Source organism: Nomascus leucogenys, chromosome 3 (genome assembly GCF_006542625.1).
Source record: "Nomascus leucogenys isolate Asia chromosome 3, Asia_NLE_v1, whole genome shotgun sequence".
Taxonomy (NCBI): domain Eukaryota; kingdom Metazoa; phylum Chordata; class Mammalia; order Primates; family Hylobatidae; genus Nomascus; species Nomascus leucogenys.
Genome location: NC_044383.1, coordinates 95,464,003 through 95,488,387, shown reverse-complemented (window position 1 = coordinate 95,488,387; position 24,385 = coordinate 95,464,003). Strand labels below are relative to the sequence as shown.

General features: G+C 38.3%; 2 protein-coding genes across 4 annotated transcripts in view; one reads left to right on the top strand and one right to left on the bottom strand.

Annotated features, from left to right (window-relative positions):
- CEP57L1 (centrosomal protein 57 like 1) overlaps positions 1–1,289 on the bottom strand; it is a 73,355-nt gene extending 72,066 nt beyond the window's left edge. For 2 of the 3 annotated variants that reach the window (XM_012506097.2, XM_003255547.4), the window contains exon 1: positions 343–1,289. The gene's annotated coding sequence lies outside the window, so the exon portion shown is untranslated. The remainder of the gene's footprint in view (positions 1–342) is intronic. The other variant, XM_030809540.1, reaches the window with a different exon arrangement.
- Positions 1,290–1,613: 324 nt separating this feature from the next.
- SESN1 (sestrin 1) overlaps positions 1,614–24,385 on the top strand; it is a 105,763-nt gene continuing 82,991 nt past the window's right edge. Inside the window, exon 1 of the mRNA XM_003255543.3 lies at positions 1,614–2,128. Within this exon, the coding sequence (XP_003255591.1) occupies positions 1,850–2,128 (279 nt within the window). The 5' untranslated portion in view covers positions 1,614–1,849. The remainder of the gene's footprint in view (positions 2,129–24,385) is intronic.

Here is a 24,385-nt window from a genome sequence, read left to right as displayed (position 1 = left end):
GGTGCAAATGCGCAGAGATCCCAAATTCACCCCGCGTGTGTCCACAGAAAAGGGCGGAAGCAGAGGCGGCAGCGCGAAGCTCCAGTTTCCACAGCATCCTTCCTTCTTGGCCTTACTTAGGCCGCTCCATGCGACCCTTGGGATCAGGATCCCAAATCCTTGCCTCACCCACCACACCCCGCGCTTGGGCAGCTGGACTAGTCCTTCCCACGAAAGTCACTGGAAAAAGTCCTTGGACTAAGGGAGGCCACCCTAGATGGCTTTGTCTCCAAAATCCCAGAGGAAATGGAGGAAGGAAAAACCCTGTCAAGGAAAGGTGACAACCCAGCTTACAGTGCTTACCAAGCAGACGCTCTCCGTCAGCCCCTGCCACCGCTAACCGTTGGTTCGCGGGCACCCACAGGCAACGTCGCAGTGGCCCCTGGGGGTTGTAGTTTCTGTCGCAAACAAAACGCGCCGGCATCAAAACTACATTCCCCACAAGTCAACGCGAAGACGTCCTACCGACTTAAATCTGGGGTTTGGAGTAATAAAGAGGCCGTCACTAATTTTAGGGTGATCTTAAATGTAGACTCAATTTCTTCCAGGAGTCCCTTCGCGCCCTCTTTCTTAGTCCTGCTTGTTTTATGTGTGACGAAGTCTCAGTGTACTTCTACGCCTTACTTTTTCCTTCCCCTCCTCCACGACAGACTCCAAACGTCCGGGAACGGAAACCGCCTCAGGGCGCAACCTTAGCGCCTCAGGAGGCGCTTGGCCCAGTTAGCAGTCACGCATGCGTAGCAGCCGAGAGCGGCTGGCAGCCGCGCGCGGCGCACTTCGGGTCCGGAGGTAGCCTGCCAGAGGGCGGGGCTTTTTCCTATGGCTTTGCCTCGGCGGGTCGCGTCTGCCTAGGCGGGGAAGAAGGCGCTGGGGCCGGGGCGGCTCCCGGTTTGTGCCGGGCGGAGAAAGGGGAGGGGCTGGGGGTGAGGACCCCGTCTCCCCTCCCTGCTCCCGCCCTCTGGGCTGATCCCCACCGATGGGGCTGGGCGAAGGGCGGGCTTTGCGCCTCGGATCCCGCCGCCCCGCCAGCTCCGCGGCCCAGCCTGGCGCTCGAGGATTGTCAGGGCCGCCCTGTGCCCTCTGGCTTGGCGGTGGTGGGCGAGGGCGCAGGGATCGGAGAAGTAGCGTCTTCCCGGGGGTCTCGAATTGGCGGGGCTGGGGACGCTTTTTTTCACCGCCGCCCGCCGAGACTGCGGCTGCCCGAGACTGCCCGCCCTCCGACAGCGCCCAAGCCTCCGGCCGCTGCGGCCGCTGCGGCCAGTGGGCCAGGGTTCGGCGAGCCTTGCCTGCCGGCGTGCGGCCGGCTGCTGAGGCGCTGGGAGGAGCTGCGGAGGGCGGGGACTGGTGTCGGAGGAGGGGCGGGGTGGGAACGCTGGAGAGAAACCGGTGGCTGCACAGACAAAAAAGCCCCGAATGGCTGGAGAGTGTTCAAGTGTTACCAGCCTTTTGGGGCAGAGCACGGATTTGACAGCTCCACAACGTGAGGATATCCACTGACCCTGCGAGACGGAGGAGAACGCTTCCCCGAAATTCTCCGCCCACCAAAGCCAGCGCTGCAAGGTTGCAACTTTCCCACTTTGTTTTTCCAGAAAGAAGACTGCCCTTTCGTGTACAAGGAGAGGGTGAGAGGGTGATCTAGCTTGTAGATCGGCTGAAGGCACCAGTGGTTCCAAATGTCACCCAGATGTGTGTTTTCATGACGATTTGATTTCTCTGATTTTATTTTTACATTTTTCATTTTAAAAATACAAAGTGATTTTTTGGGGCATGCGGAAAGGTAACTGAAGACCGCAAAGGAAAAACTATTGTCATGGCTGAAGGAGAGAATGAAGTGAGATGGGATGGACTCTGCAGTAGAGATTCAACTACTAGGGAGACAGCACTGGAAAACATTAGGCAAACCATTTTGAGGAAAACCGAGTATCTTCGTTCGATGAAAGAAACACCTCATCGTCCATCAGACGGGCTTTCAAATACCGAGTCTTCGGATGGGTTGAATAAGCTACTTGCTCATCTGCTTATGCTTTCTAAGAGGTGTCCCTTCAAAGATGTGAGAGAGAAAAGTGAGTTTATTCTGAAGAGCATCCAGGTAAGGAAGAGCATTTTAAATACAACTATCTCCCTAGTACAGTTAAATTTTACTTGCCATTATTCACGTTGTGTTTGTTTCTATTAGGTTGTTATTAAACTTTGATTATGAGTTTACATCTTTAGAGTGTTCTGTAAGTAAACAAGTAGTGTTTTTCTAGAGAGTTTTAGGCAGAAACTGCTTTGCTCCTGGAAGAATATATGAAAACTACAGTTAATTCCAAGTAAACACTTGGTTTTCCTTATATTTCTTTTTACATGTTGTTGGGAAATGTAGCCAGTGTGTTTTTTCACATTGTCACAGTGTTCTGAGTGGAAAGGCTCACATTTAAAAGCCTCTAAAATGATAAAGGATATTAAATGTTTCCTAGTCAGCCTGTTCAAGATAATTGGTGGAATAATTTTCTCTTATTTTTAAAAACAAAACAAACCAGGATGTGTTCTCTAAATGCAACCTCTCTTTTTTCAAGAAGAGAATTATATAAAATAATAAAAACCTATCTTAAAAGAAGCTAACATCTTCATGTTGAAAAGGTGGACCCAGGTGGGGTATTTGATAGAAACACTTTTATGGCAAATTACTCAACCAGCTTTCTCTGTGTTTGCCTGAATTGTTTCTTTTTCACATGTGTAGCTATTTAAGATATGAGTGCAGCAGGTTAAAAATATTATAGTTTTTCCTCCATTTTGTTCATAATTTATCCTGTTTTATTACAAGGTGTCTTAGAAGACTTTTTTTTTAAAGTTTTTAGATGTTGAGAATATTCAGTAACACCTTATATATGCTTGTCAATCTTTACATTTCTCAATCCACGTGTGTTGTCCAAAGTCCTGTATGAGAGGTTTTTAAAATTTAAAATGTACTTGGGTAACTATGTAAGTTAAAACTGACAGTTTTTATATACTGGCATGAATTTAGTTTAAAGCAACAGAAAAATAATATCCACAAAATGAAGACTCTAAGATCTTGGGATATTTCTTCTCACTAACACTTTGGAAACAATTGTTACAATTCAGAGTTAACAGAGAGGAATTAATATGCTAGGTAACTGAAGTTTACCCTTTGAAACACAAAAAGTTATTTCTCTATCTTCTAGACTGTAGTGACTATAACAACCATTTTTGTCCGTAATGGGGTCATCATTATGCATATCAAATATTGTTGTGCAGCAAAGGGTGGAGGACTGACTATATGATCCATTAGTTTTTATATTTTTGTGTGTAATTTTTATAGTTTTTCGGTTCTTTCCTTTGCCGTCAGGATACTTGACTTTGGTCTCTTCCTGATCTTTCATTTTGCTGCTTAATTTATATTAGAGTGGGAAACCAGATAACCAATCGTGTTAAGAGTTATATTGAAAATAAAAGTAGGCAGGCTCTGGGGAGCATAGTATCAAAGGACTTCAATATAATGATAAATAAATGGGTACTGGAGTCAGAGTTGGGCTCAAATTCCACTCCTTTATTAATGTCCTTGCCTGTAACCTTGGGCAAATTCCTTGACCTTTCTTAGCTTGGATTTCCACATCTGTAAAATGGGAATAACAACACAGAACTCTTGTGGGAATTAAATGAGATGTAAAGTACTCTGGTATATATAGTAGATGCTCCTCTCCCTTTCATAAGTGAAATACATAGACTATGCGATATATATTTCAAGACTCTTTCATCTTGCAAAAGGACTCAAGAATTTCCTGGGAACGTTCCCTATAGACTTATACTCTTTTTTTCCATCTCTGCATCTATTGTACAATTATAACAGGCAATTTACTTATATTGTGTTATAAGCACATGCTTATGTGTCTGTCTCCCATAGGAAGGCTGTGAGTTCTTAAGAGTACTGGCTGGGTCCTGGAAGCTACTAAATAAATATCTATTGGATGAACAAATTTATACTTTCTTTCTTTCTGTTTTTCATCAGTAGTCTGAATAGGTGAAGTTTTCAGTTTAGGGAGTTTCCACCCCAGCATCATTCATTTATGCTTGCAGTTATGCAACAAATGTTTATTGAACTCCTGCTGAATGTCATTCTGAGAACTGAGGACAAGTGTTAACAATTTTGACATCATACCAAAGGGAAACAGACCATAAAGAAGTAAACAAATATAAAATTTAATTTTAGATAGTAAGGGAAAGCTTGAGGCAATGACATTTAAGCAGAGACATGATAAATGAATAAATATTATCCATGTAAAGGTGAGATTTGTGAGGGGACATTCCAGACATAGGGAACGGTATGTATGAAGGCCTCATGACAAGGAGAGCAGATGAGTTCTAGGAGCTGAAAGTAATGCAATATGGCTGGGGCAGACAGTTCGAGGGTGGCGTGAATAGCTTAAGAGGACATACTCTGGAGTTTGGCAGACCTGGCTCCGATACTGTCATGTGTCATTTAATGACGGTGATACGCTCTGAGAAATGCATCGTTAGGTGGTATCATATTTGTGAGAACATCATAGGGTGAAATCACACAAACCTAGATACTACACACCTAGGCTATGTGGTATATAGCCTGTTGTTTCTAGGCTACAAACCCGTACAGCATGTCACTGTACTGAATACGCTTTGGCAATTGTAATGCAATGGTACGTATTTGTGTATCTAAATATAGAAAAGGTAGAGTAATAATACAGAATTACAACTGACCCTTGAACAGCATAGGTTTGAACTGCATGAGTCCACTTATAAGAAGATTGTTTTTTCAATAGAAGTTAGTATAAATAAGTTGGGTGGGGTGGCTCACACCTGTAATCCCAGCACTTTGGAAGGCTGAGGTGGAAAGATCTCTTGAGGTCAGGAGTTGGAGACCAGCCTGGACAACACAGCAAGACCCATCTCTACAGAAAGTTAAGAAAAAGAAATTAGCTGGGTGCAGTGGAGCACACCTGTAGTACCAGCTGCTCAGGAGGCTAAGGCAGGAGGATCGCTTGAGCCCAAGAGTTCAAGGTTGCAGTGAGCTGAGATTGTGTCATTGCCGTCCAGCCCTCTGGCGACAGAGCAAAACCCTGTTTCAAACAAACAAGCAAACAAAAGTTACACGAGTGTGCCTGCCTCTTCTGCCTCTCCTTCCACCTATTCCACCTCTATCACCCCTGAGATAACAAGACCAACCCCTCCTCTTGATCCTTCTCCGCAGTGTACTCAAAGTAAGACCATAAGAATGAAGATCTTTATGATTATCCACATCCACTTAATGAATGGTAAATATATGATCTGTTCATTATGATTTTCTTAATAACATTTTCTTTTCTCTAGCTTATTTTATTGTAAGAATACAGTATATAATATGTATAACATACAAAATATGTGTTAATTGACTGTTTATAGTATCAGTAAGGTTTCCAGTCAACAAGGTTTCCAGTCAACAGTAGGCTATTGTTGGCTAAGTTTGGAGGGAGTCAAAAGTTATACACAGATTTTCAACTGTGTGGAGGGTTGGCCCCCTAACCCCCTTGTTGTTCAAGGGTCAAGTGTGTAATCTTATGAGGCCACTGTTGCATATGGGGGTCCGTCATCAGCTGAAATGTTAACACAGTGTGGGACTGTACTTTATTAGCTCTACAACTTTGAATAAGTTACATAATCTCTCCTTGATTCAGTTTCCTCATCTGCAAAATGAGCATGATGATTATGGTTCCTGCCTCACAGTGTTGCTGTGAGAATAAAATAAATGATGTTTGCAAAGCATAGCACAGTGCCTAGCATATAAATGCTCAGTTAATGTTAGGTATGCCTGCTATTACTAGGCAGAAACCAGATTCCAGAGGGGCTTATAGGCTATTTAAGGGTTGTGGACTTTATCATAGAAATAGTGGAAGCCACTGGGGGATTTTGAGCAAGGTAGAGTAGTGATTGATAGTGTGTCAGAAGGATCACTCTAGAGAATGGATTTCCATGGTCAAAAGTGGATGTGTGACATCAATTAGGAGGTTGTCCTCCTAGCCTATGACAAAAGTGATAGTGGACTAGGATGTGAGGTAGGGCAAGAGGGAGTGGGAAAAATTAAAATGGGTCTGGTAGATATCAAGGAGTTAGAAACCACAGGATATAGTATTTAGTTGGATTTAGAAGACAAGGAAAATAACAAAATTAAGCATGGCTCTGAAGTTTTTGGCTTGAGGTACTTGGTGAATTGTGCAATTGTTTTCTGAGACTAAAGAGTGGCAGGGGGTCAATTTAGGGGAAAAATGACTGCTGTTTTAGATGTGTTAAGTTTAAGTTGCCTATGAGACATCCAAGTAGAAATAGCTCCTAAATGAATTTCTGCCCCCGATACCACTGTTCTAGTTCTGTCATTGCTGTGTCTCCTTCTCCAGATTAAACTCACCCTCCACTTTTGTATCTATCCTCCATATAGCTGTAGAGCCATTTATCTAAAATGAAAATCTATGTAACTTTACTGGCAAAAGCCCTTTAGAATAGAATTGAATTTAAACTTCTTAATGTCACATAGTACCTAGCATTATCTGGCTTTCATTTACGTCTCCAGCTTCACTGCCTACCATTTTAGCGTCAGCCTCACGTGAGAAAGCAAATATTAATTCAAATGTAGCACACCATAATGCTTTCTGTTATTCATTAGTAAAGCAGCAAAAGCTGTGGTGCATATGCAATTTCTGCAGCTGCTCCTGAAAGCCCTTAATTGCTATAGGTCAGCTCAGAGGGCTATAGTTGGCAAGGGAGAAATGATGACAAGGTGGTAGAATGAATTCAATTCCAAGTAGCTAAATCTGTTAAAAAAAAAAAAAAAATGGACACATTAGGAGATAGCATGTTTTGTTTATACCCCAGTTCTCAATTTACTGATTCCACATCAGCATGTTTAAATGTATTCACATTTTTGAGAAATATTCTGGGCCAGGCAGGCACTGTACTTGGGACTTGAAGATCAGTAAGAGTTGTTTCCTGCTTTTGAAGAAGGTTTTCTATTCTCATCCAAGGCTTTATACTGGGTTTTTAAAGAAACTTTAAAAAGAAGAATTATACCTTTTGATACTCTTGATTCTCTAAACAAAGGAATGGGAGTATTAATACTGGCCCACTTTACTAATATGGTCTACTGGTGAACTATAGTCTTGATGATACATGTGATTAGGGAGGAAAATATGAGAGCACATATGTACCAAAGATTTTGAGGCCTATCCAGAATAGCCAAGTACTTTTCCAAGAATGGTCATTTGGTCATTTTCATAAGTTTGCCAGCAATCAATATTGTCTGAAAGTAAATTGGCTTAAGATAGAAAATTTAGAATAAGCAACAAAATATTTATTTTTGGTAAGTGGGGTGGAGGAGGCTTTCATTTAGTAAAGTGATTATTACCCCCCCACCTCCAGGAGAAATGAAATTTTCGTTGCTGGGTAGGATGCACATTTATAGCTGTTAGAGTTACAGTTGGAGTTGCGGTATCTAGTTGCTATCCAATTGAGTAATAAATAGATTGAAAATTTAACAATAAATTTATTATTTCACATAATAAGTCTGGGGGTTGGCAGTTCCAACCTTAATTGATTCATTGGCTCAACTACATTACTTGTCTGCTTTCTTTTTTTGTTCTCCTTCCTCAGCATAGCAAATTGATGTCTCCATTCCTACAGCATGCTATTCCAGGCACCATGTGCAGACATGACTATCTGCAGCTAAGAAGAAAAGAGTTTCTTCCCACATGTCTCTCTCTCAGGGAAGAAAAGCTTTCCCAGAAACCCTCTAGCAGACTTCCTCTCAGTTTCTATTGACTGGGATTGGGTCACATGCCCTTTTCTAAGCCAGTCATTGATGAGGAAATTGGGCATTTCTATTTTTGGTTTGGACTAACCAGCATTCAGCCCCTAAGGACCAGGAGACCGCCCCCCTCCGCCCCACCCCATCACTTGAACAGAAAACTTCTCCATGAGGAGAAGCAGGACAGAAGGCAGTCAGGCCTAATTAGAGGCTTCCATTAAAACTGCATGTGTATCTAACTAGATAATATATCACTTGGTCTATTTATAATTTGGATCTGATTAGATTAGAAGCATACTTAATTCATTTATAGTGGGGCTATAAAATATAACAGATTGGAGACATTCTAGAAGCATATTTGGTCTTTTTAAATGATTGTTTTGTTTTGATTTTTTTTTAACTGCCATTTAGTGAGAGCCAAAAGTCTAAGGTAGTGCATGTCAAACATTCACTGCTGACTCTTAGATATCACAGCAAATATGAGAGTCTTCTTTCAATATTTACACTAAGCTTCTCTCTTTCACACCACTATTTTCTGGCCTTTCTTATTTTATTGATACATTGCGAACTCGGTCCCTTTCCCTCAGTAAGCCTTGTGGCTTACTTCTCATTGCCTCCGCTCATTCCTGTCTTTGACCACTTTCCCTCCTTGCTTTTGAGGCTCAGAGAATATTCTTTATTCTCAGGTTTTCTGTCCTTCTTTGGATAAAGAATGTGAAGAAATTGAAGGCAAATCTTTAACTTTTTTTTTTCTAAATTGTTTGAAGACAGAGCCAATTTTTTTTAACTTTCTGACTTATAGGAGGAATCATATCTGTACTATCTATACTCAGTGTCTTCTTTATAATATATAAATACGTCCTGTCCTATGTTTTGACTCTTCAGAAAGATTAAAATTAACAATACTCTTTATGTTTTCAGATTTCGTCTATTTTATTTTATTTATTTTTATTTATTTATTTATTTATTTTGAGATACTGTCTCGCTCTGTCGCCCAGGTTGTAGTGCAGTGGCGTGATCTTGGCTCACTGCAACCTCTGCCTCCCGGGTTCAAGCGATTCTCCTGCCTCAGCCTCCTGAGTAGCTGGGATTACAGGTGGGCGCCACCACGCCCAGCTAATTTTTCTATTTTTAGAGGAGACAGGGTTTCACCATGTTGGCCAGGCTGGTCTTGAACTCCTGACCTTGTGATCCACCCGCCTTGGCCTCCCAAAGTGCTGGGATTACGGACATGAGCCACTGTGCCCGGCCTGATTTCATCTATTTTATTCCTGTTGCAGTGCCCCCAGTGGCCTCTAACATGAAAAAAACTGATTCATTTAAAAAATATTTTTCTAACATAGTTATTTTGTTTACAAATGGGATATAGCATTTTGTACAAAGATGTTAAACACTTGCATAGTAAATTTTACTTTAAGATCATGGGTTGTTCATGACATCATAAAGGATCCTCTAAAACAATGGCTTAATTAGAATTTTTTCTCATTTTCAACACTTTATGTCCTTAAAGTGCTGTATGTGCAGACCATTCATGAAGTAAAGGAATTAGAAAGTAGGTGTGCTGTTGTCTTTGTTTAGAGTTATATTTATTTTTCTTTTGATAAGCCATTAGAAATTTGCAAAATATCTTTTTACCATTTGAATAGGTAATTAATAATTCAAACTGCTAACTTAAGGATTATTGAAACTTTGGTCTAACAGAAAGTAGCTGTGGAATCTTGGGTATAATAAAGGATTCTTTTTGTTTTTTGACATGGAGTCTCACTCTGTTGCCCAGGCTGGAGTGCAGTGGCATGATCTTGGCTGTCTGCAATCTCCACCTCCCGGTTTCAAGCAGTTCTCCCTGCCTCAGCCTCCCGAGTAGCTGGGATTACAGGTATGCACCACCACACCCAGCTAGTTTTTAGTAGAGATGGGGTTTCACCATGTTGGCCAGGCTGGTCTTGAACTCCTGACCTTAAGTGATCTGCCTGCCTTGGCTTCCCAAAGTGCTGGGATTGCAGGTGTGAGCCACCGCACCCGGCATAATACAGGATTCTTAATCACTTAAAATTTTAATAAAATGGGCACTACTTCGGGTTATGTATTAATCATGAAGAATTTTCTAATTTAAAAATAGGCAGTGTTTATGTTGCAGCAAATTAGCATGGACTGGAACCATAGACATGAGAAAAATCTTAGAATTTGTGGAAGAACAGAGTTGATGCTGGTCAGGGAGGGCAGCATGCTTAAAGTGCTTAGAAGGATGAAAGTGCTGCTGGAAGTGCATCAGCACCAAGCAAGCTTTGCCACCAATTCTAATCTCTACTTTGTCAGAATTTCTCAAATCAGTTTATTTTTTCACACCATGGTAAAATATCTAAATTTTTGAATAGAAGTCAGTGGAAAATAGGGTTTACTTTGACACATTGTTTCTAGCTCACATTTACTACATTAAGTGAGAAAGATTTGAAATGACCTTAGAGAAATTACTTAGTACTTTAATTAGGCTGGCATAATATACTCAGGAAATCAGATTTCAAGGATTCTTCAGAATATTTGGTGAATGTATTTCTTTGTGTGTGTGTGTGTGTGTGTGTGTGTGTGTGTGTGTGTGTGTGTGTGTGATGGAGTCTCACTGTCGCCTAGGCTGGAGTGCAGTGGCGCGATCTCAGCTCACTGCAAGCTCCGCCTCCCGGGTTCACGCCATTCTCCTGCCTCAGCCTCCCAAGTAGCTGGGACTGCAGGCGCCTGCCACCACACCCAGCTAATTTTTTGTGTTTTTAGTAGAGATGGGATTTCACCGTGATAGCCAGGATGGTCTCGATTTCCTCACCTTGTGATCTGCCTGCCTCGGCCTCCCGAAGTGCTGGGATTACAGGCATGAGCCACCGTGCCTGGCCAGTGATTGTATTTCTAGGGGCATTGACACACTAGAAATTTAGGTGTGAAAACCTTAGCTAGATAGTCACACTATGGGAACATTATTTTTATGCTTGTTTTTTTTCCTGTTGGTTGTTACACCAAGTTAAGCCAGTGTCAGTAAAGATACATGTACCATAAAGTAACTATATAAAAGAAAAAAAAAACTTTAAAAGACGCTTGTAATCCCAGCACTTTGGGAGGCCGAGGTGGGCGGATCACGAGGTCAGGAAATCGAGACCACGGTGAAACCCCGTCTCTACTAAAAATACAAAAAAATTAGCCGGGCGTGGTGGCGGGCGCCTGTAGTCCCAGCAACTCAGAGAGGCTGAGGCAGGAGAATGGCGTGAACTCGGGAGGCGGAGCTTGCAGTGAGCCGAGATTGCGCCACTGCACTCCAGCCTGGGCGACAGAGCGAGACTCCGTCTCAAAAAAAAAAAAAGATGCTTGTTTTTTTAAAAGTGCTTTTTTCACTGGAGATACTTTGAGAGTTTCTGTAGGATGACTATTAGGAGCATTTATTAGATTTTCCCAGTTGGTATTTTATTATTAAAATCTATTACGAGTAGACTCACAGTTTGTGGCACAATTTTCAAATAAATAGATTAAAAACAACCTTTAGTTCGTAACAAAAAAATTCATGTTAAATTTGGCAACATGATAATTATCTGTCTTCTTATGTTCTAATGTCTTTTATATGAAGAAATCTGATAGATTGTAATGAAATAGGGAATTACCTTGGAAAAACTAGATACTTTTAGCTTTATATTTTACATAAATATTACCTTATTTTTAATTTTAAAAGTTAGAGGTCTTCTTAGAATTATAAATTCTTTTATTTATTATAAAATCATCTTAGGACAATTCCTAAGCTTTTATTTATTTTTTGTTTGTTTGTTTTATTTTCTTTTGTTTTGTTTTGGTTTTGAGACAGACTTTCGCTCTTGTTGCCCAGGCTGGAGTGCAATGGCGTAATTTCAGCTCACTGCAGCCTCCCCCTCAGGGTTCAAACGATTCTCCTGCCTCAACCTCCCAAGTGGCTGGGAATACAGGCGCCCACCACGACACCCAGCTATATTTGTAGTAGAGGTGGGGTTTCACCATGTTGGCCAGGCTGGTTTCCAACCCCTGACCTCAAGTGAACCGCCTGCCTCGGCCTCGCAAAGTGCTGGGATTACAGGCGTGAGCCACTGTGCCTGGCCTAATTCCTAAGCTTTTAAACAATACTAAAGGGAAAAAAAATTATGACATGAGCTTTGTGGTTTATATTACCCAAATAAACTTTAATATGTATATTTAATCATTTATTGAATATACATATTCATTTAGTGAATAGTATTTAGTATTTTAACTTAAAAGTTGTTTAAATTGGCAAGCTGACAAATATATATGCCTTGAAAAATTAACCATATGGCGAGGATAGTTTATTACTTTTATTGTAATATTCAGTAAAGTCTAATTAGAATCTTAGTTTACCTTTCTAAAAGTGAGCATTTACTGTTTTGATACCTCTGTGTTTGACAAGCACTGCACACTTGTCTTTAAATTTTACATGATTTCATTTTCTAGCTAGTTGGCAGGTGTTAGCTGTCTATAATTATAACTGAGTAATTTTTCAAATGCTATTCATAGCCTAAACACAGCAAGTAATTCTTCCAATCATGTGATAAAAACTGAGCCTTGCAAAATAGTGGTAGAGTGATATGTTCAATGGTACCGAAGGACATATTTAAGAGAAGCCTTTCAAAAGTAAAAAGTAATTTAGATGTTAGGGAGACAGGTTTTCTTACAGTGTAAGATCTCTCAAAGTCATTGATAGTGATTATACCTCATATTAAGATGATCTACTTTCTCATTGAACAGGTTAAGGTATACATTGACTGACTTAAATTATAACATATGACCTTTGTTGATGACAGTCATTCTGAGTATGAAAAACTGAAATTTTATTGAGACAATGTAAATTTTACCATTGAACCTAATGAATCATTTCTTCTCATTTCATTCATTAGATTTGTGTATGTGTGTGTATCTGCTATCTGCCAAACCCTATGCTTATCTATTTTTTGACATGGGAAAGAAAAGGCTATATATTTCACTTAAGTTTAATAAAGGTTATACTTTAAAAAACAAAAGAAGCTTTTTATTTCTGGTTTACTTTATTTCCTAACCATCTATTCTAAGTATCCAGAGTCTCACTTTGACTAGAGATCTTACTTCAGAATGGTGTAAAGATCATGTTGAATTTTCTTACCGGCCATGTGCTCATGAATAAATTAACCTCTACAGTCTCAGTTTCCTCATCTAGTAATTGACATTTTATTATCTCCCTTGTGCTATGGTTCTAAAAATCAAGAGATGACATTGGTAAACCATTTTGTAAACTTTAGTATACTGTACAAATTTAACTATGAATAAACTCTTTGAACCTTTGTTTACTTATCTGTAAAATGAGAATAATAATACTTCATACAGTGGGTTAGAGAATTATTTGAACGTGTAAAGCATGTAGAAGTAAGCCTAACACATAGTAAGTGCACAACAAATATTGATGATGATTGTGATGGTGATGATAATGATGCATTTGATCTAAGTCTTCCATCTAATGAGTCAAACTTGAAACTGCCATTAGTTTATAAATGGATAGGCTTGATTTTTATGTGATTGACTTTCATACATCCCGCACTTTATCCACATGTATTGAAAATCCCTAATTGCCTTTTGTACATTAAATTCCATTTTAATATATCGTGTCTTAGGTTTCCACTGCCCCAGTGTAAGTGTTAGTAGTTGCCCAAAGTGACAGCAGATCTGGAGCAACCAGCCCTTCATCGGAGTCTGGCATCATTCTGGTATGCCCGCATGGCACCAGCAGGGAGAGGTTGCAGAGAGGCAGCTGCATGGATCATCCAGGTGATCAAGTGCACATGGAGAGGCCCACGGCCAAAGTTTGTGCTTCAGTACCTGGACAGTATTGGAGGATAATGGTCAAGACCATGGGCTGTGAAGTTAGACCAGGTTTAAGTCCTGCTCTACCGAACTGTGTGACTGGGCAAGTTACATAACCTCCTTAAGCCTCAGTTCCCTTACAGAGTTATGAGCAATGCTTACTGGGACCCAGTAAGCACTCAGTGAATGTAAGTACTTAGTATTCTATTCTGCCTCCTTCCTCTAGGGGAAGAGATAGGAAGTTGAGCCCTCTAGCACTATATGCCCTTAGAGCCCCCAAGTCTCCAGGCAACTGAGAAAGTTTTAAGCTACTTTGAAGGTTCATTGGTCCTAGGGGAAATAGTGCCTCTAGGAACTATAAGGATTTTATAAATATTGTTTTAGCTCTCTGGGAACTGGATTTCCCTTACACTGTGTTAGTCTCTTATTTCACTTAAAAACATTTAACTTTCAACATGTCTTCAGGGGCACATAATAGAGGAAAGCAAGTGATTGTTTGTATGCCGGTATTGCCAGTAGGCAACCAAATACTCTGCTCCTGGTTGATTCATGTCTAGTACTCCAAGCAAGTTATCTCCTACAGAAGTTTCTTTCCTTGACAGTCTAATGAGGACATTAGAGCTGCCCTATCAGTGTTTCTACTGTGCTTCCCCCAATGGGAGCTTGACATATTAAGCAGAAAGTCTTCAAAACGGTGCTTTCTGTATTAGACAGCCTGATATAATTTAGAAGAAAGGAACTAAGCAAGGTTGAATTTGCTTGGTAGTATGTGGCAGGTGTCTTTGGGGCTCCTGCTGAGCTCCCATGCCTGCTCTTTTGTCTTCTGTGACTTGGGGTGGATAGGAGGGGAGGGGCAGAGGTGGCGCCAGACTTTCCTGTCTGCTTTAAAATGTGCCATGGGATTGGAATCAAGTTGTGTTAAAGAGCCATTAGCAGTCTGTATGCTTTTGAAAATAAGAAGAAAAGGCATTCTGTATGCCACACCTAACCCTTAGCCCTTTTCATGTAATAATTCATTCAACCTTCCCAACATTGTATGGGTAGATATTTTTATTCCCATTTTATCTGTCAAGAAAAAACAAGGCCCAGATGGGTTAAAAACTTGCCCAGGTTATCATAGCTGATGCAAGTTGAATATGTCTTATCCAAAATGCTTAAGACCAGGCTGGGCACCATGGCTCACACCTGTGATCCCAGGGTTTTGTTGGATTGCTTGAGCCCAGAGTTCAACACCTGCTTGGGCAATATAGTGAGACCTCATCTGTACAAAAAATACAAACATTAGCTGGGCATGGTGGTGCATGCCTGTGGTCCCAGCTACTTGGGAGGCTAAAGTAGGAGGATTGCTTGAGCCCAGGAGGTCAAGGCTGCAGTAAGTCAAGATTGCACCACTGCACTCCAGTCTAGGCAACAGAGGGAGGCCCTGTTTCAAAACAAAATGCTTGGGACCAGAAGTGTTTCAGATTTCAGATTTTTTTTTTTTTTTGGATTTTGGAATATTTGCATATGTATAATGAGATATCTTCAGGACATAACCCAAATCTAAACACAAAATAGGTCTGTTTTATATATACCTTATCACATAATCTGAAGGTAATTTTTATGCAATACTTTGAATAATTTTGTGCATGAAATAGTCTGTATTAAGTACTTGTGTGTGGAATTTTTCTACTTGGGGTGTCGTGTCAGTTCTCAAAATGTTTCAGACTTTGGAGCATTTGGGATTTGGGATTTTTGGATTAGGGATGCTCAATCTGTAACAGGAGGAGTCAGGTTTAAAACCCAGGCTGTGAGACTCAAGAGTCTGTGCTTTCCAACATTGTACCTCATTATCTGAATAAAAATTTAACGTTAAGATTCCTAACAGTGAAAATATATTACTTTCTTTCCCAAATTATTTTCCTTCAAGGTAAAACTTAAAAGTTTTCTAGGGGAAACCACATTCTCAGATGTTATTAAGTTGCATATCAAATTCTTATTTAAACCTTGACCCATGTTGAAATTGCATTTGAACCCTACTGAATCTTCACGTTTCACTGTGGTGTATAATTTTCATTGTGTTGTCATTATAAAAGTTGCCTGATCGCAAGGAGTCTGTGGACTGTGATCCTGGAAATATGGTGTATAAAAGGCTTATTTTTATATTAAGAGATTCCTAGTAAGATGATTTCTTTAATGCACTGCCTAAAAGAAAATTTGGTATATTTCCATGAGCAATAGACTCAAGATTAGCTTTGAAAGTTAAAAGAGCATTCTCCTAGCTAGTTCATTGTTGCCATGACAGTGCTGGCAGTGCAAGTGTTGTAGTAACTCCTTGCAATGATCTTATTTTAGACCCTAACGTTTGCAGTGCTGAACGTCCCCTTCCCCGCCCCACAAGTAACTCTAGTGGAAAAGTACTGGTTTTATAACTGGCTTCTGACTTTATAGCTGAAAGACTGCACTATTGTGGGCTTGAAAAAATAGTGTAGGAGTGTTGAGTATTTTTCCTGTGGATTATAAATGTTTGAAATCTCCCAAAATACCGTTTTGCATTACATGTCATACAGCAAGTTGTTTATAGCTAAAAAGAAAAGGGGACTCAATTGTCTTTAGAAATCAAGCCTAGGTTGTATAATTACATTGAGCTCATACAGAAATCATTCTCCCATTTGTATGCCCATGCATACTTCAGATTCAACTTATTCTTTTATTCAGTTATTATGGAAAATTATCATTAGAATCATAAAGGATTGTGTTTAAACAATGTAGAAAAGTACTTTTTTGCATCCCTTTCATAATTCAGCATTTATTTACTTAAATTGTAACATTTTAATCTTGATTTCTTAAAAAGCAAACTCACCTAAGTTATATAATGTTCAGAAATTACTCAATTTGAACTGGCTACCCGAACCAACATAATTGTTGAGGCATTTTTAACTTTGTTGCTTATGTGTTTTAGATTAGATTTTAAAATACCTCATTGAGATTTTCTAATTGTAAATCCTATTATAACAGTGCCATTAAGCACAAAATATTTGCAAATTTATAAGAGTAAATGCCATTTTTATCCTTTTGCATACCATTTGTTAGGTCAGAGTTTTGATATGTGCACTAAAAATCTGTTATAGCATGATGAAACAAAATGATTTTGGCAACTGACCTTGTCAAGGAAGATGGAAAGTCTATTATACCTCATTAGTGACAACTGCTTTTTTCTTAAATACTACATTAAAGCTTAGTTCATCTTCCTTAGGTGTTAAAGATTTAAACATATCTTGCATGATTGGGCCTGTATTGAATATTAGAGTATGAATATCAGACAATCCCTTTTGTTTCTTTTTTTTTTTTTTTTTCAGTTTGACACAGAAAAATAACTTTATAAGCAAAAATTTGACCCCAGGCTAGAATTGCATTTGGCCTTTCCACCAGGCAATGAGAATTTATCAGAAGTGTGTTTATTTTTATTCTCTTAGTGGTAATTATTCAGATAAAGAAGTATCCAATTCCAGTCTACAATGGTCTTTGATGTCTCCCTCTTTGAATTTGGAAGTAGATGTATAGTAATATATGAAGATTCAAACCTTGAGATAAATATTCTTTTATTTCATACAATATACTCATTTTAATTGGTCAGAATGAGACTAAATTATGATTAGTTCTTTTCTCTTGTTAAAATACAGAATTAAAGGGTTGTTATTTTTTTTCCCTGAATCCCACAGCACCTCTATAGCAGAACTCCCTCTCCAACTAAGGCTGAAATAAATATGCTTTTTAAAGATAAGGTTAGAATTCATTTAAAATATTTCTTTATGTGTGACACTGTTTTGGCATTGTGGGGGATGTAAAAACAAAAGAAAACAACTACTGCCCTTATGAATTTTGTAGTGAAAATCGAAGAACAAATTAAGACTGGCTAAAAATGTGAAATTTTATGTTAGTGTGTTGACAACAGTGCAGCTGTTGGTGGGACAGTGTATCATACAGCCAGACTTTCTAGAGGGCAGTTTGAATATTAGTCCAAACCTTAAAAGTGTGTACATGTTAATATATTTATGATATAAATGTATTATCTATATGCTTTTATATACAAGTGGGTAATTAAATATCAAACAGCAGGGATTATAGATAAAAGGATTATTATTTATATTTATATTTTATTTTATTTTGAGACAGTGTCTTACTCCATCACCCAGGCTGGAGCACAGCGGTGTGACTATAGCTCACTGCACCTTCAATCTCTTGGGTTCAAGCGATCCTCCCACCTCAGCCTCTTAAGTAGCTGGGACTACAGATGCACACCACTGCACCCAACCAATTTTTAAGTTTTTTGTAGAGACAGGGTCTCATTATGTTGCCTAGGCTGGTCACGAACTTATTATAATTATTGAAAATTGTTTTAAAATGCATGTATAGGAAAAGAAATAAATATACAAATTTGAATAGAAAAGACAGCTTTAAAATAGTATGTAAAATATTTATTTTTATAGAGAAGAGGGAAAAGTCAGGAAACTCTCGTGCACCAAAGTATTAACCATAGTTCTCTTTTAGAAATAAGAGTTATTGGTGATTTAAATTTTTCTTTGAATAATGGTAATCATTAGTAATTAATTTTTGATATGACTTGCTTAATGAATTTAAAAAAATTAAAATCACTTAAATTTATTGAGTGTTTACCATATGGCATTGTGGTAAGCATTTTACATATAACATTTGCAGTGTTTCCATGGGTTACAGGTTTTGAGGAAGAGATCTTTCCCAAACAAAAGAAGTACACAAATATATATGAACCTACTCACTATAATGTAAGATTAAGTTTCTGATTTATTTAGTCAAGGAAACGGGAGCCTCCTAGGCATTCTCATTGAGAAGAAGTACTTGCAGCCACCTTAGTGCTCTTTCCTTGGACCCCAGGGTTCCCAAAGGTGAGGTGCAGCTGCTGGTGACACTGTCTGATCATGTGGGTCACACCAGATCTGCAAAACTCAGTTCATGCCATACTATTGTCTTTTTATATTTGGGGTTTACATTCATATTCTGGATGAGTTTACACAACTATCTGTGCACTTTCTCTGAAGTCTCATTTCCCTGCAATCTCCAATTTTATACCTACAACAATTCTGGGAGGTGAGTTTTAGATTTTATAGATGAGGAAACAGACCCAGAAAGATGAACTTGAATAGTGAATACTGGAGTCAGGAGAAGGCATGTCTGATTTCTAAGTCTCTGTTCTTAATCACTAGTCTGTTTTCCTATAGTTTTTTGGTTTTTTTGTTTTTGCTTTTTACAGTGAGCATGTATTATTTTTGTATTGGAAAACAAAATCAATGGGGAAAAAGTATGTGAAATGTAGAGTGATACAGTACAGTCATGTGTCACATAATGACATTTCAGTCAACAGACTGCATATACAATAGTGGTCCTATAAGATTATAATATATTTTTACTGTACTTTTTCTATGTTTAGATATGTTTAGATACAAAAATACTTATTGTGTTAGAACTGCCTACAGTATTCAGTCCAGCAACATGCTATAGAAGTTCGCAGCCTAGGAGCAATAGGCTCTACCATAAAGCCTAGGTGTGTAGTAGAGTTTACCCTCTAGGTTTGTGTAAACACACACGGTGATTTTTGCACAAAGATTAGATCACATAACAACACATTTCTCAGAATATATTTGTGTCATTAAACGAAGCATAATGTAATTATGCTTCTTGGGACTGTAATTCAGAGCAAGGAAAGATCAGGATGGGTTGGGATAATAAAGACAGCTTAATAGAGCAAATAAATTTTACTGTAATAATTAACTTTTATTCTCAGTTTGTCGTTCACACAAGTATACACTGCCTCTATCCCCAACATGCCTAAACCAAATCTCGGATGACTGGCTGGAAGTAATTAATGCTCTGTTGTTGTTTCCTGCAGACTAAGTTTTGGCCTCATTTTTGTTTCCTTTTTGTGGCCCCCTTTTATCTTCCTTGCGCCATCTGTCAGTGCCTGTATGAACATGTAACTATAACTTGTATCAAAGCTCCTCACTACATTGATGGGCATTATAAATAAAACAATTCCAATAAAACAAGTTTCCATAAAGTAATACCCTCATAATTTAAAGACTGAGATGGCCAAAAGAAGTTGTAAAAGTTACATTAAAGAATTGAAGTTTCCCTAGAATGTTACTATGCTTGACATTCAAACTCATACACTTATACTATATTGAAAACTTATTGAAAGAAAGTAGATTCTTACCAAGCAAATTAAACTTACAGCATAAACTAGGACTGATATTCAGCCAGTATGCATTGGCACAGCAGTATTTGTTAAAATAGTGAACTATTTTCATACTAGTTGGTAAATAGTAAATAGAAGCTGCAAACCACAGTACAATTAATGATACATAATAAAGATGGATGATTTATCTTAGAAACCACACATGCACTTAGATTCCAAGCTGGTCTGGTCACTGAAGCATGGAACTAGGAAGTTTGCTCAAACATCGTATTATTTATTTCAGATGTTGGGGAAAGTGCAGAAGCCCTTGGATAATAGAGAGAGACTATGCAGTGAACTGGAGAGGACCTAATCTGTAAAAGTGTCAGTCATGTCAAAGGGAGGAGCAGGGTCCAGGCTTAGGTGGTGACTGCAGAGGCTGCCACAAGCCAAGGAAAAAGACCCTCAGAGTCATTCCCTCTGGGGTCAGGGAGGGGGTGTTGAGGAGCTTTTATTTTTTTAACAACTGAATTAGTTTTTTATAGCCTCATTACAAACTTGGTAGTTTAAAACAACACACAACTATTATTTCACAATTTCTGTGAATTAGGAATCTGCTTACACCTTAGCTGGGATCTCTGTTTCAGGGTCTCCTATAAAGCAGCAATTACAGTATCTGCCAGGGCCGTGGTCTCATCTGAAGGCTCAGATTGGGAAGAGTTTTCATCCAAGTTCATTCAGATGCTGTAAGATTCAGTTCCTTGCAGGCTAGTGGATTGAGGGCCTCAAGTTCTTTCTTATGTTAGCTGGAGGCCACCCTCAGTTCTTTGCCGCATGGGCCTTTCCATTTGCTTCTTCAAAGGAAACATGAGGAGCTAGAGAGAGTACTAGCCTGAGAAAGAGTGCCAGCAAGACAGAAATCACAGTCTTTTATAGCCTAATCTTGGAAAAAAACATCCCATCACTTTTACCTTAATCACTTCATTAGAAACCAGCCAACTAGGTTTAGTCCATACTCAAGAGGAACAGATTACAGAAAAGAGTGAATACCAGGAGGATCATTAGGAACAATTTTAAAAGCCATTGGGAACCATTACCCTAACAACCTATCTCCTGAAGCTAGGAGTTAGGAAAAGAGTCCTTCCTGCATACTATGAAGAGAGCTGTGATTTAGGGTATATGCTTAGGAACCTGATTAATGTCAGAATAGAGTGTGCTTCAGCTAGTGATACTATGAGTCCGGTCTCGACTTCTTCCTACCTTTGCAACCATTCTCCAGATAAAGGAGCCTCACACCAGTCTGAACAATAGATGCTCTACCCCAGTGTCTGCCCCCTCACTAGGTGGGGCCCACCAAGCCTCAGTGAGAGAGGCCTGCCTGGCTCTAGCAGCCTCTTCATCTTCCTCGTTCTTCTTCCTTTCCTCTGTGACTCTTGTTGACCATTATTCCTATGCAACTTTAGGAAATGTTTTACTTCCCATTCTTGGTACTAAAAGCAAAACAGCATTTGTCCAAAAGGTAGGAAATGGCAGTCAGCTTTCTTTTCATCATTTGATAATTCTCTAGTGAGCTGTGAGTCAAATCTCTTCTGTGTCTATGATTTGAGGGAAAGAGAATTAAAAGCAAATCCCAAAACTTTAATGAGCATTCTCAAATGAATGAGGAGTGAGATTAAATATTAAGCAAACCTAAATTTTATTCAGATCACCCAAACTCAAGTTGGTGTACTTTACTATCAATTTTGTGTTATCTGTAAGGAACAGATGAAATAATTTTATCTTTTTTTACTTTATAAACCATAATTCTTATGTATTTTGGCTATTGTAGAGCTACCCACAAATGATTACATAATTTATAGCAATTTATTTAAAAAATTTAACCCACTGAATACAATGTTGAGATGAGAGCTTTTCAGTGACAGAGAAAGCTCTTGATTTTAGTAAAGAAATAAATTATCATATTTATAATTTTCTCATTTCATTTTTAGCATCTTGGCCAAATGTTTTATTAAAATTAAACTATTTTTAATGTATATTTTAAATCTAGAAGGGGTATATACATACATGTATGTACACACAAATATACAGTTATGTGTTGCTTAATGACAGATATATTCTGAGAAATGCATTGTTAGGCAATTACATAATTGTGCAAACATCATAGAATGTACTTACACAAATATAGATGGTATAGTCTACTACACATCTAGGCTATTGCTGTTAGGCTACAAACCTCGATAGCACGTTACTGTACTGAATAGGCAATTGTAACAATGGTATGTGTGTTATCTAAACATAGAAAAGGCACAGTAAAAATGTTGCATAATAATTTTATGGGATGACCATAGTATATATGGTCCATTGTTGACCAAAATGTTATTATGTGACACATGACTGTATGTCCCAATACTAATAGCGGTTATCTCTCTTGGCAGTGGTTTATGCTTTTCTTAATTTTTCCAAAATTTCTATAATGGGTTAATCCATTATGGTGAGACCAAACACATGTCATTAAAAAGAAAATAAGTCAAAACACCACTTTCTATTCACAGAAGAGTGGCTTTTAAGGTAAGTAGAACTTCAGTAAACTGTACTCTCTGAAATGTCTCTTCTAATATGGTATATACGAACTTTTAAAGCTGAGATTCTTTTATTTAGAAATAACTTTCTTTCAAACACCTTGGCTGTTAATGAAGAATATTTTTTCCTAATGAGTTTTGCATTTGTGGGTTTTTCCCCTTTGTGTTTACACTGAATAAAAATTTACTCCTAATTATCAGCTTGTAGCTTTTGTGAGCACTAGATGGCACTCTTGCTCAACCAAAATCTAGTTTATCGCCCATATTTTGGTGCTGTGGATCTTAGGAGAAGACGGGTTTGCAATGTCACAATACTTATGTTTTTAAAGGCGGGTTGGGGAAAAGAGAGCAAAGTTTCCAAGTTTAAATAGCCGAGCTTAACTGATTTAGTTTTTCCATCTATTGAGAAAATAACCGTATAACAACGATATCAGTCATTCATTTCACAAATATTTTTTGAGCACCTGCTATCTTTAGTACTGTTCTAGGTACTCACATGCACTAAAGGGAAAAATAGATAAAAATTACTACCCTCGTAGAGCTTACATTCAAATGCTTGGATTTTTTTTTTTTGCAGGTGCCACTTTAAACTCTGTACATGCATTCACCCATTTAATAAGAGGAGGCTGAGACACAAAGAGGTTATCTAATTTGCCCCTGTTCACCTAGCTAGTGCAGATGGCAGAGCAAGGATTCAAACTCAGACATTTGGTCTCCAGAGTTTATTCTGTTAATTTCAATACTATACTGCCTCTTGAAACTAAAAAAAAAAACAAACAAAACACTTTATTTTTTATTCTATTGAATACAAATAATAAAAATTTACCTATTTATAATTTTTTCTAAATCTGCTTAATTCAAATATCTTTGCTATTTTATTAAAAAAATTGACTAGATAAAATGTCTGTATTTTTTGGTGATTCCGTAGTCAACTATTATGTTGCCTTCGCTCTCTTTCAAGTCACAAACACAGCTGGCCTTAAGTATATATTTAAGCATCTTTATATTCCTATTTACTTTAAACTCCTTGAATTAGCCATGCAATAATTTGGATATGTTGTATTAAGAGCTCTACCACATTATGATTCAGTCATTGTATAATTAAACACGAGGCATCAAGAATCAAAAGTTACTGTTTTACTTGCCTGCTCTCTCCATTGTGTCATTTTACATTTTAGTAGTACTATGTTTTATTAAAAAAAGTAAAATCAACAATATACTATGAAGCTGAAAAATGATACAGAAGCCTAAATCATTTCTTAGTCTAGAGATGCATTTCATGATTTTTAGAGGGCAGAAGTAACAAATTTACCTTTCTCTAAAAACATGTGACTTAGGGAAATTATGCTTGTGTTTCTCAAGGATCGGAGTTGTATTCTACAACATACTTGTTGTAAACTACTGACTATAGAAGGGAAATCACCCACTATACAATAAAAATATTTATGGCTAATTCACACATAGATAACCTATCATTGAAACTTGCCTTTCAGGAAGCTGAAATAACTAATTCTTAGCAGCTAGCTAGGTCCTTTTTGTTTTTTGTTGCAGAACTGTGTTAGAGGACAAAGCTGTGTTTTTGAAATGCTAATAATTAAGTTAACTGTGTTTTAATTAAATTAAGTAATTAGTGAAAGAAGATCACTCCCTTCACCAGGGAGAAGAAAGTTTTCAGAGCAGAGATTTATTTCGGAAGATGCTACAATGTAAGCATTCTCAAATTGAGGATTATTGCTATTTTGGGTGTCTGAACCCCTTAAGTTGCATGCAAAACTGTGTACTCACTTGCATTTTTCTTGGGAGAGAGCCCGTGTTTTATCAGATTTTCAGAGATTGTGATCTTAAAAGATTAAGAACCATTGCTAAAACAAGAGTGACCTGCTACATGTTAAACTTATTTTCCTTAAACTTTAGAGAAAA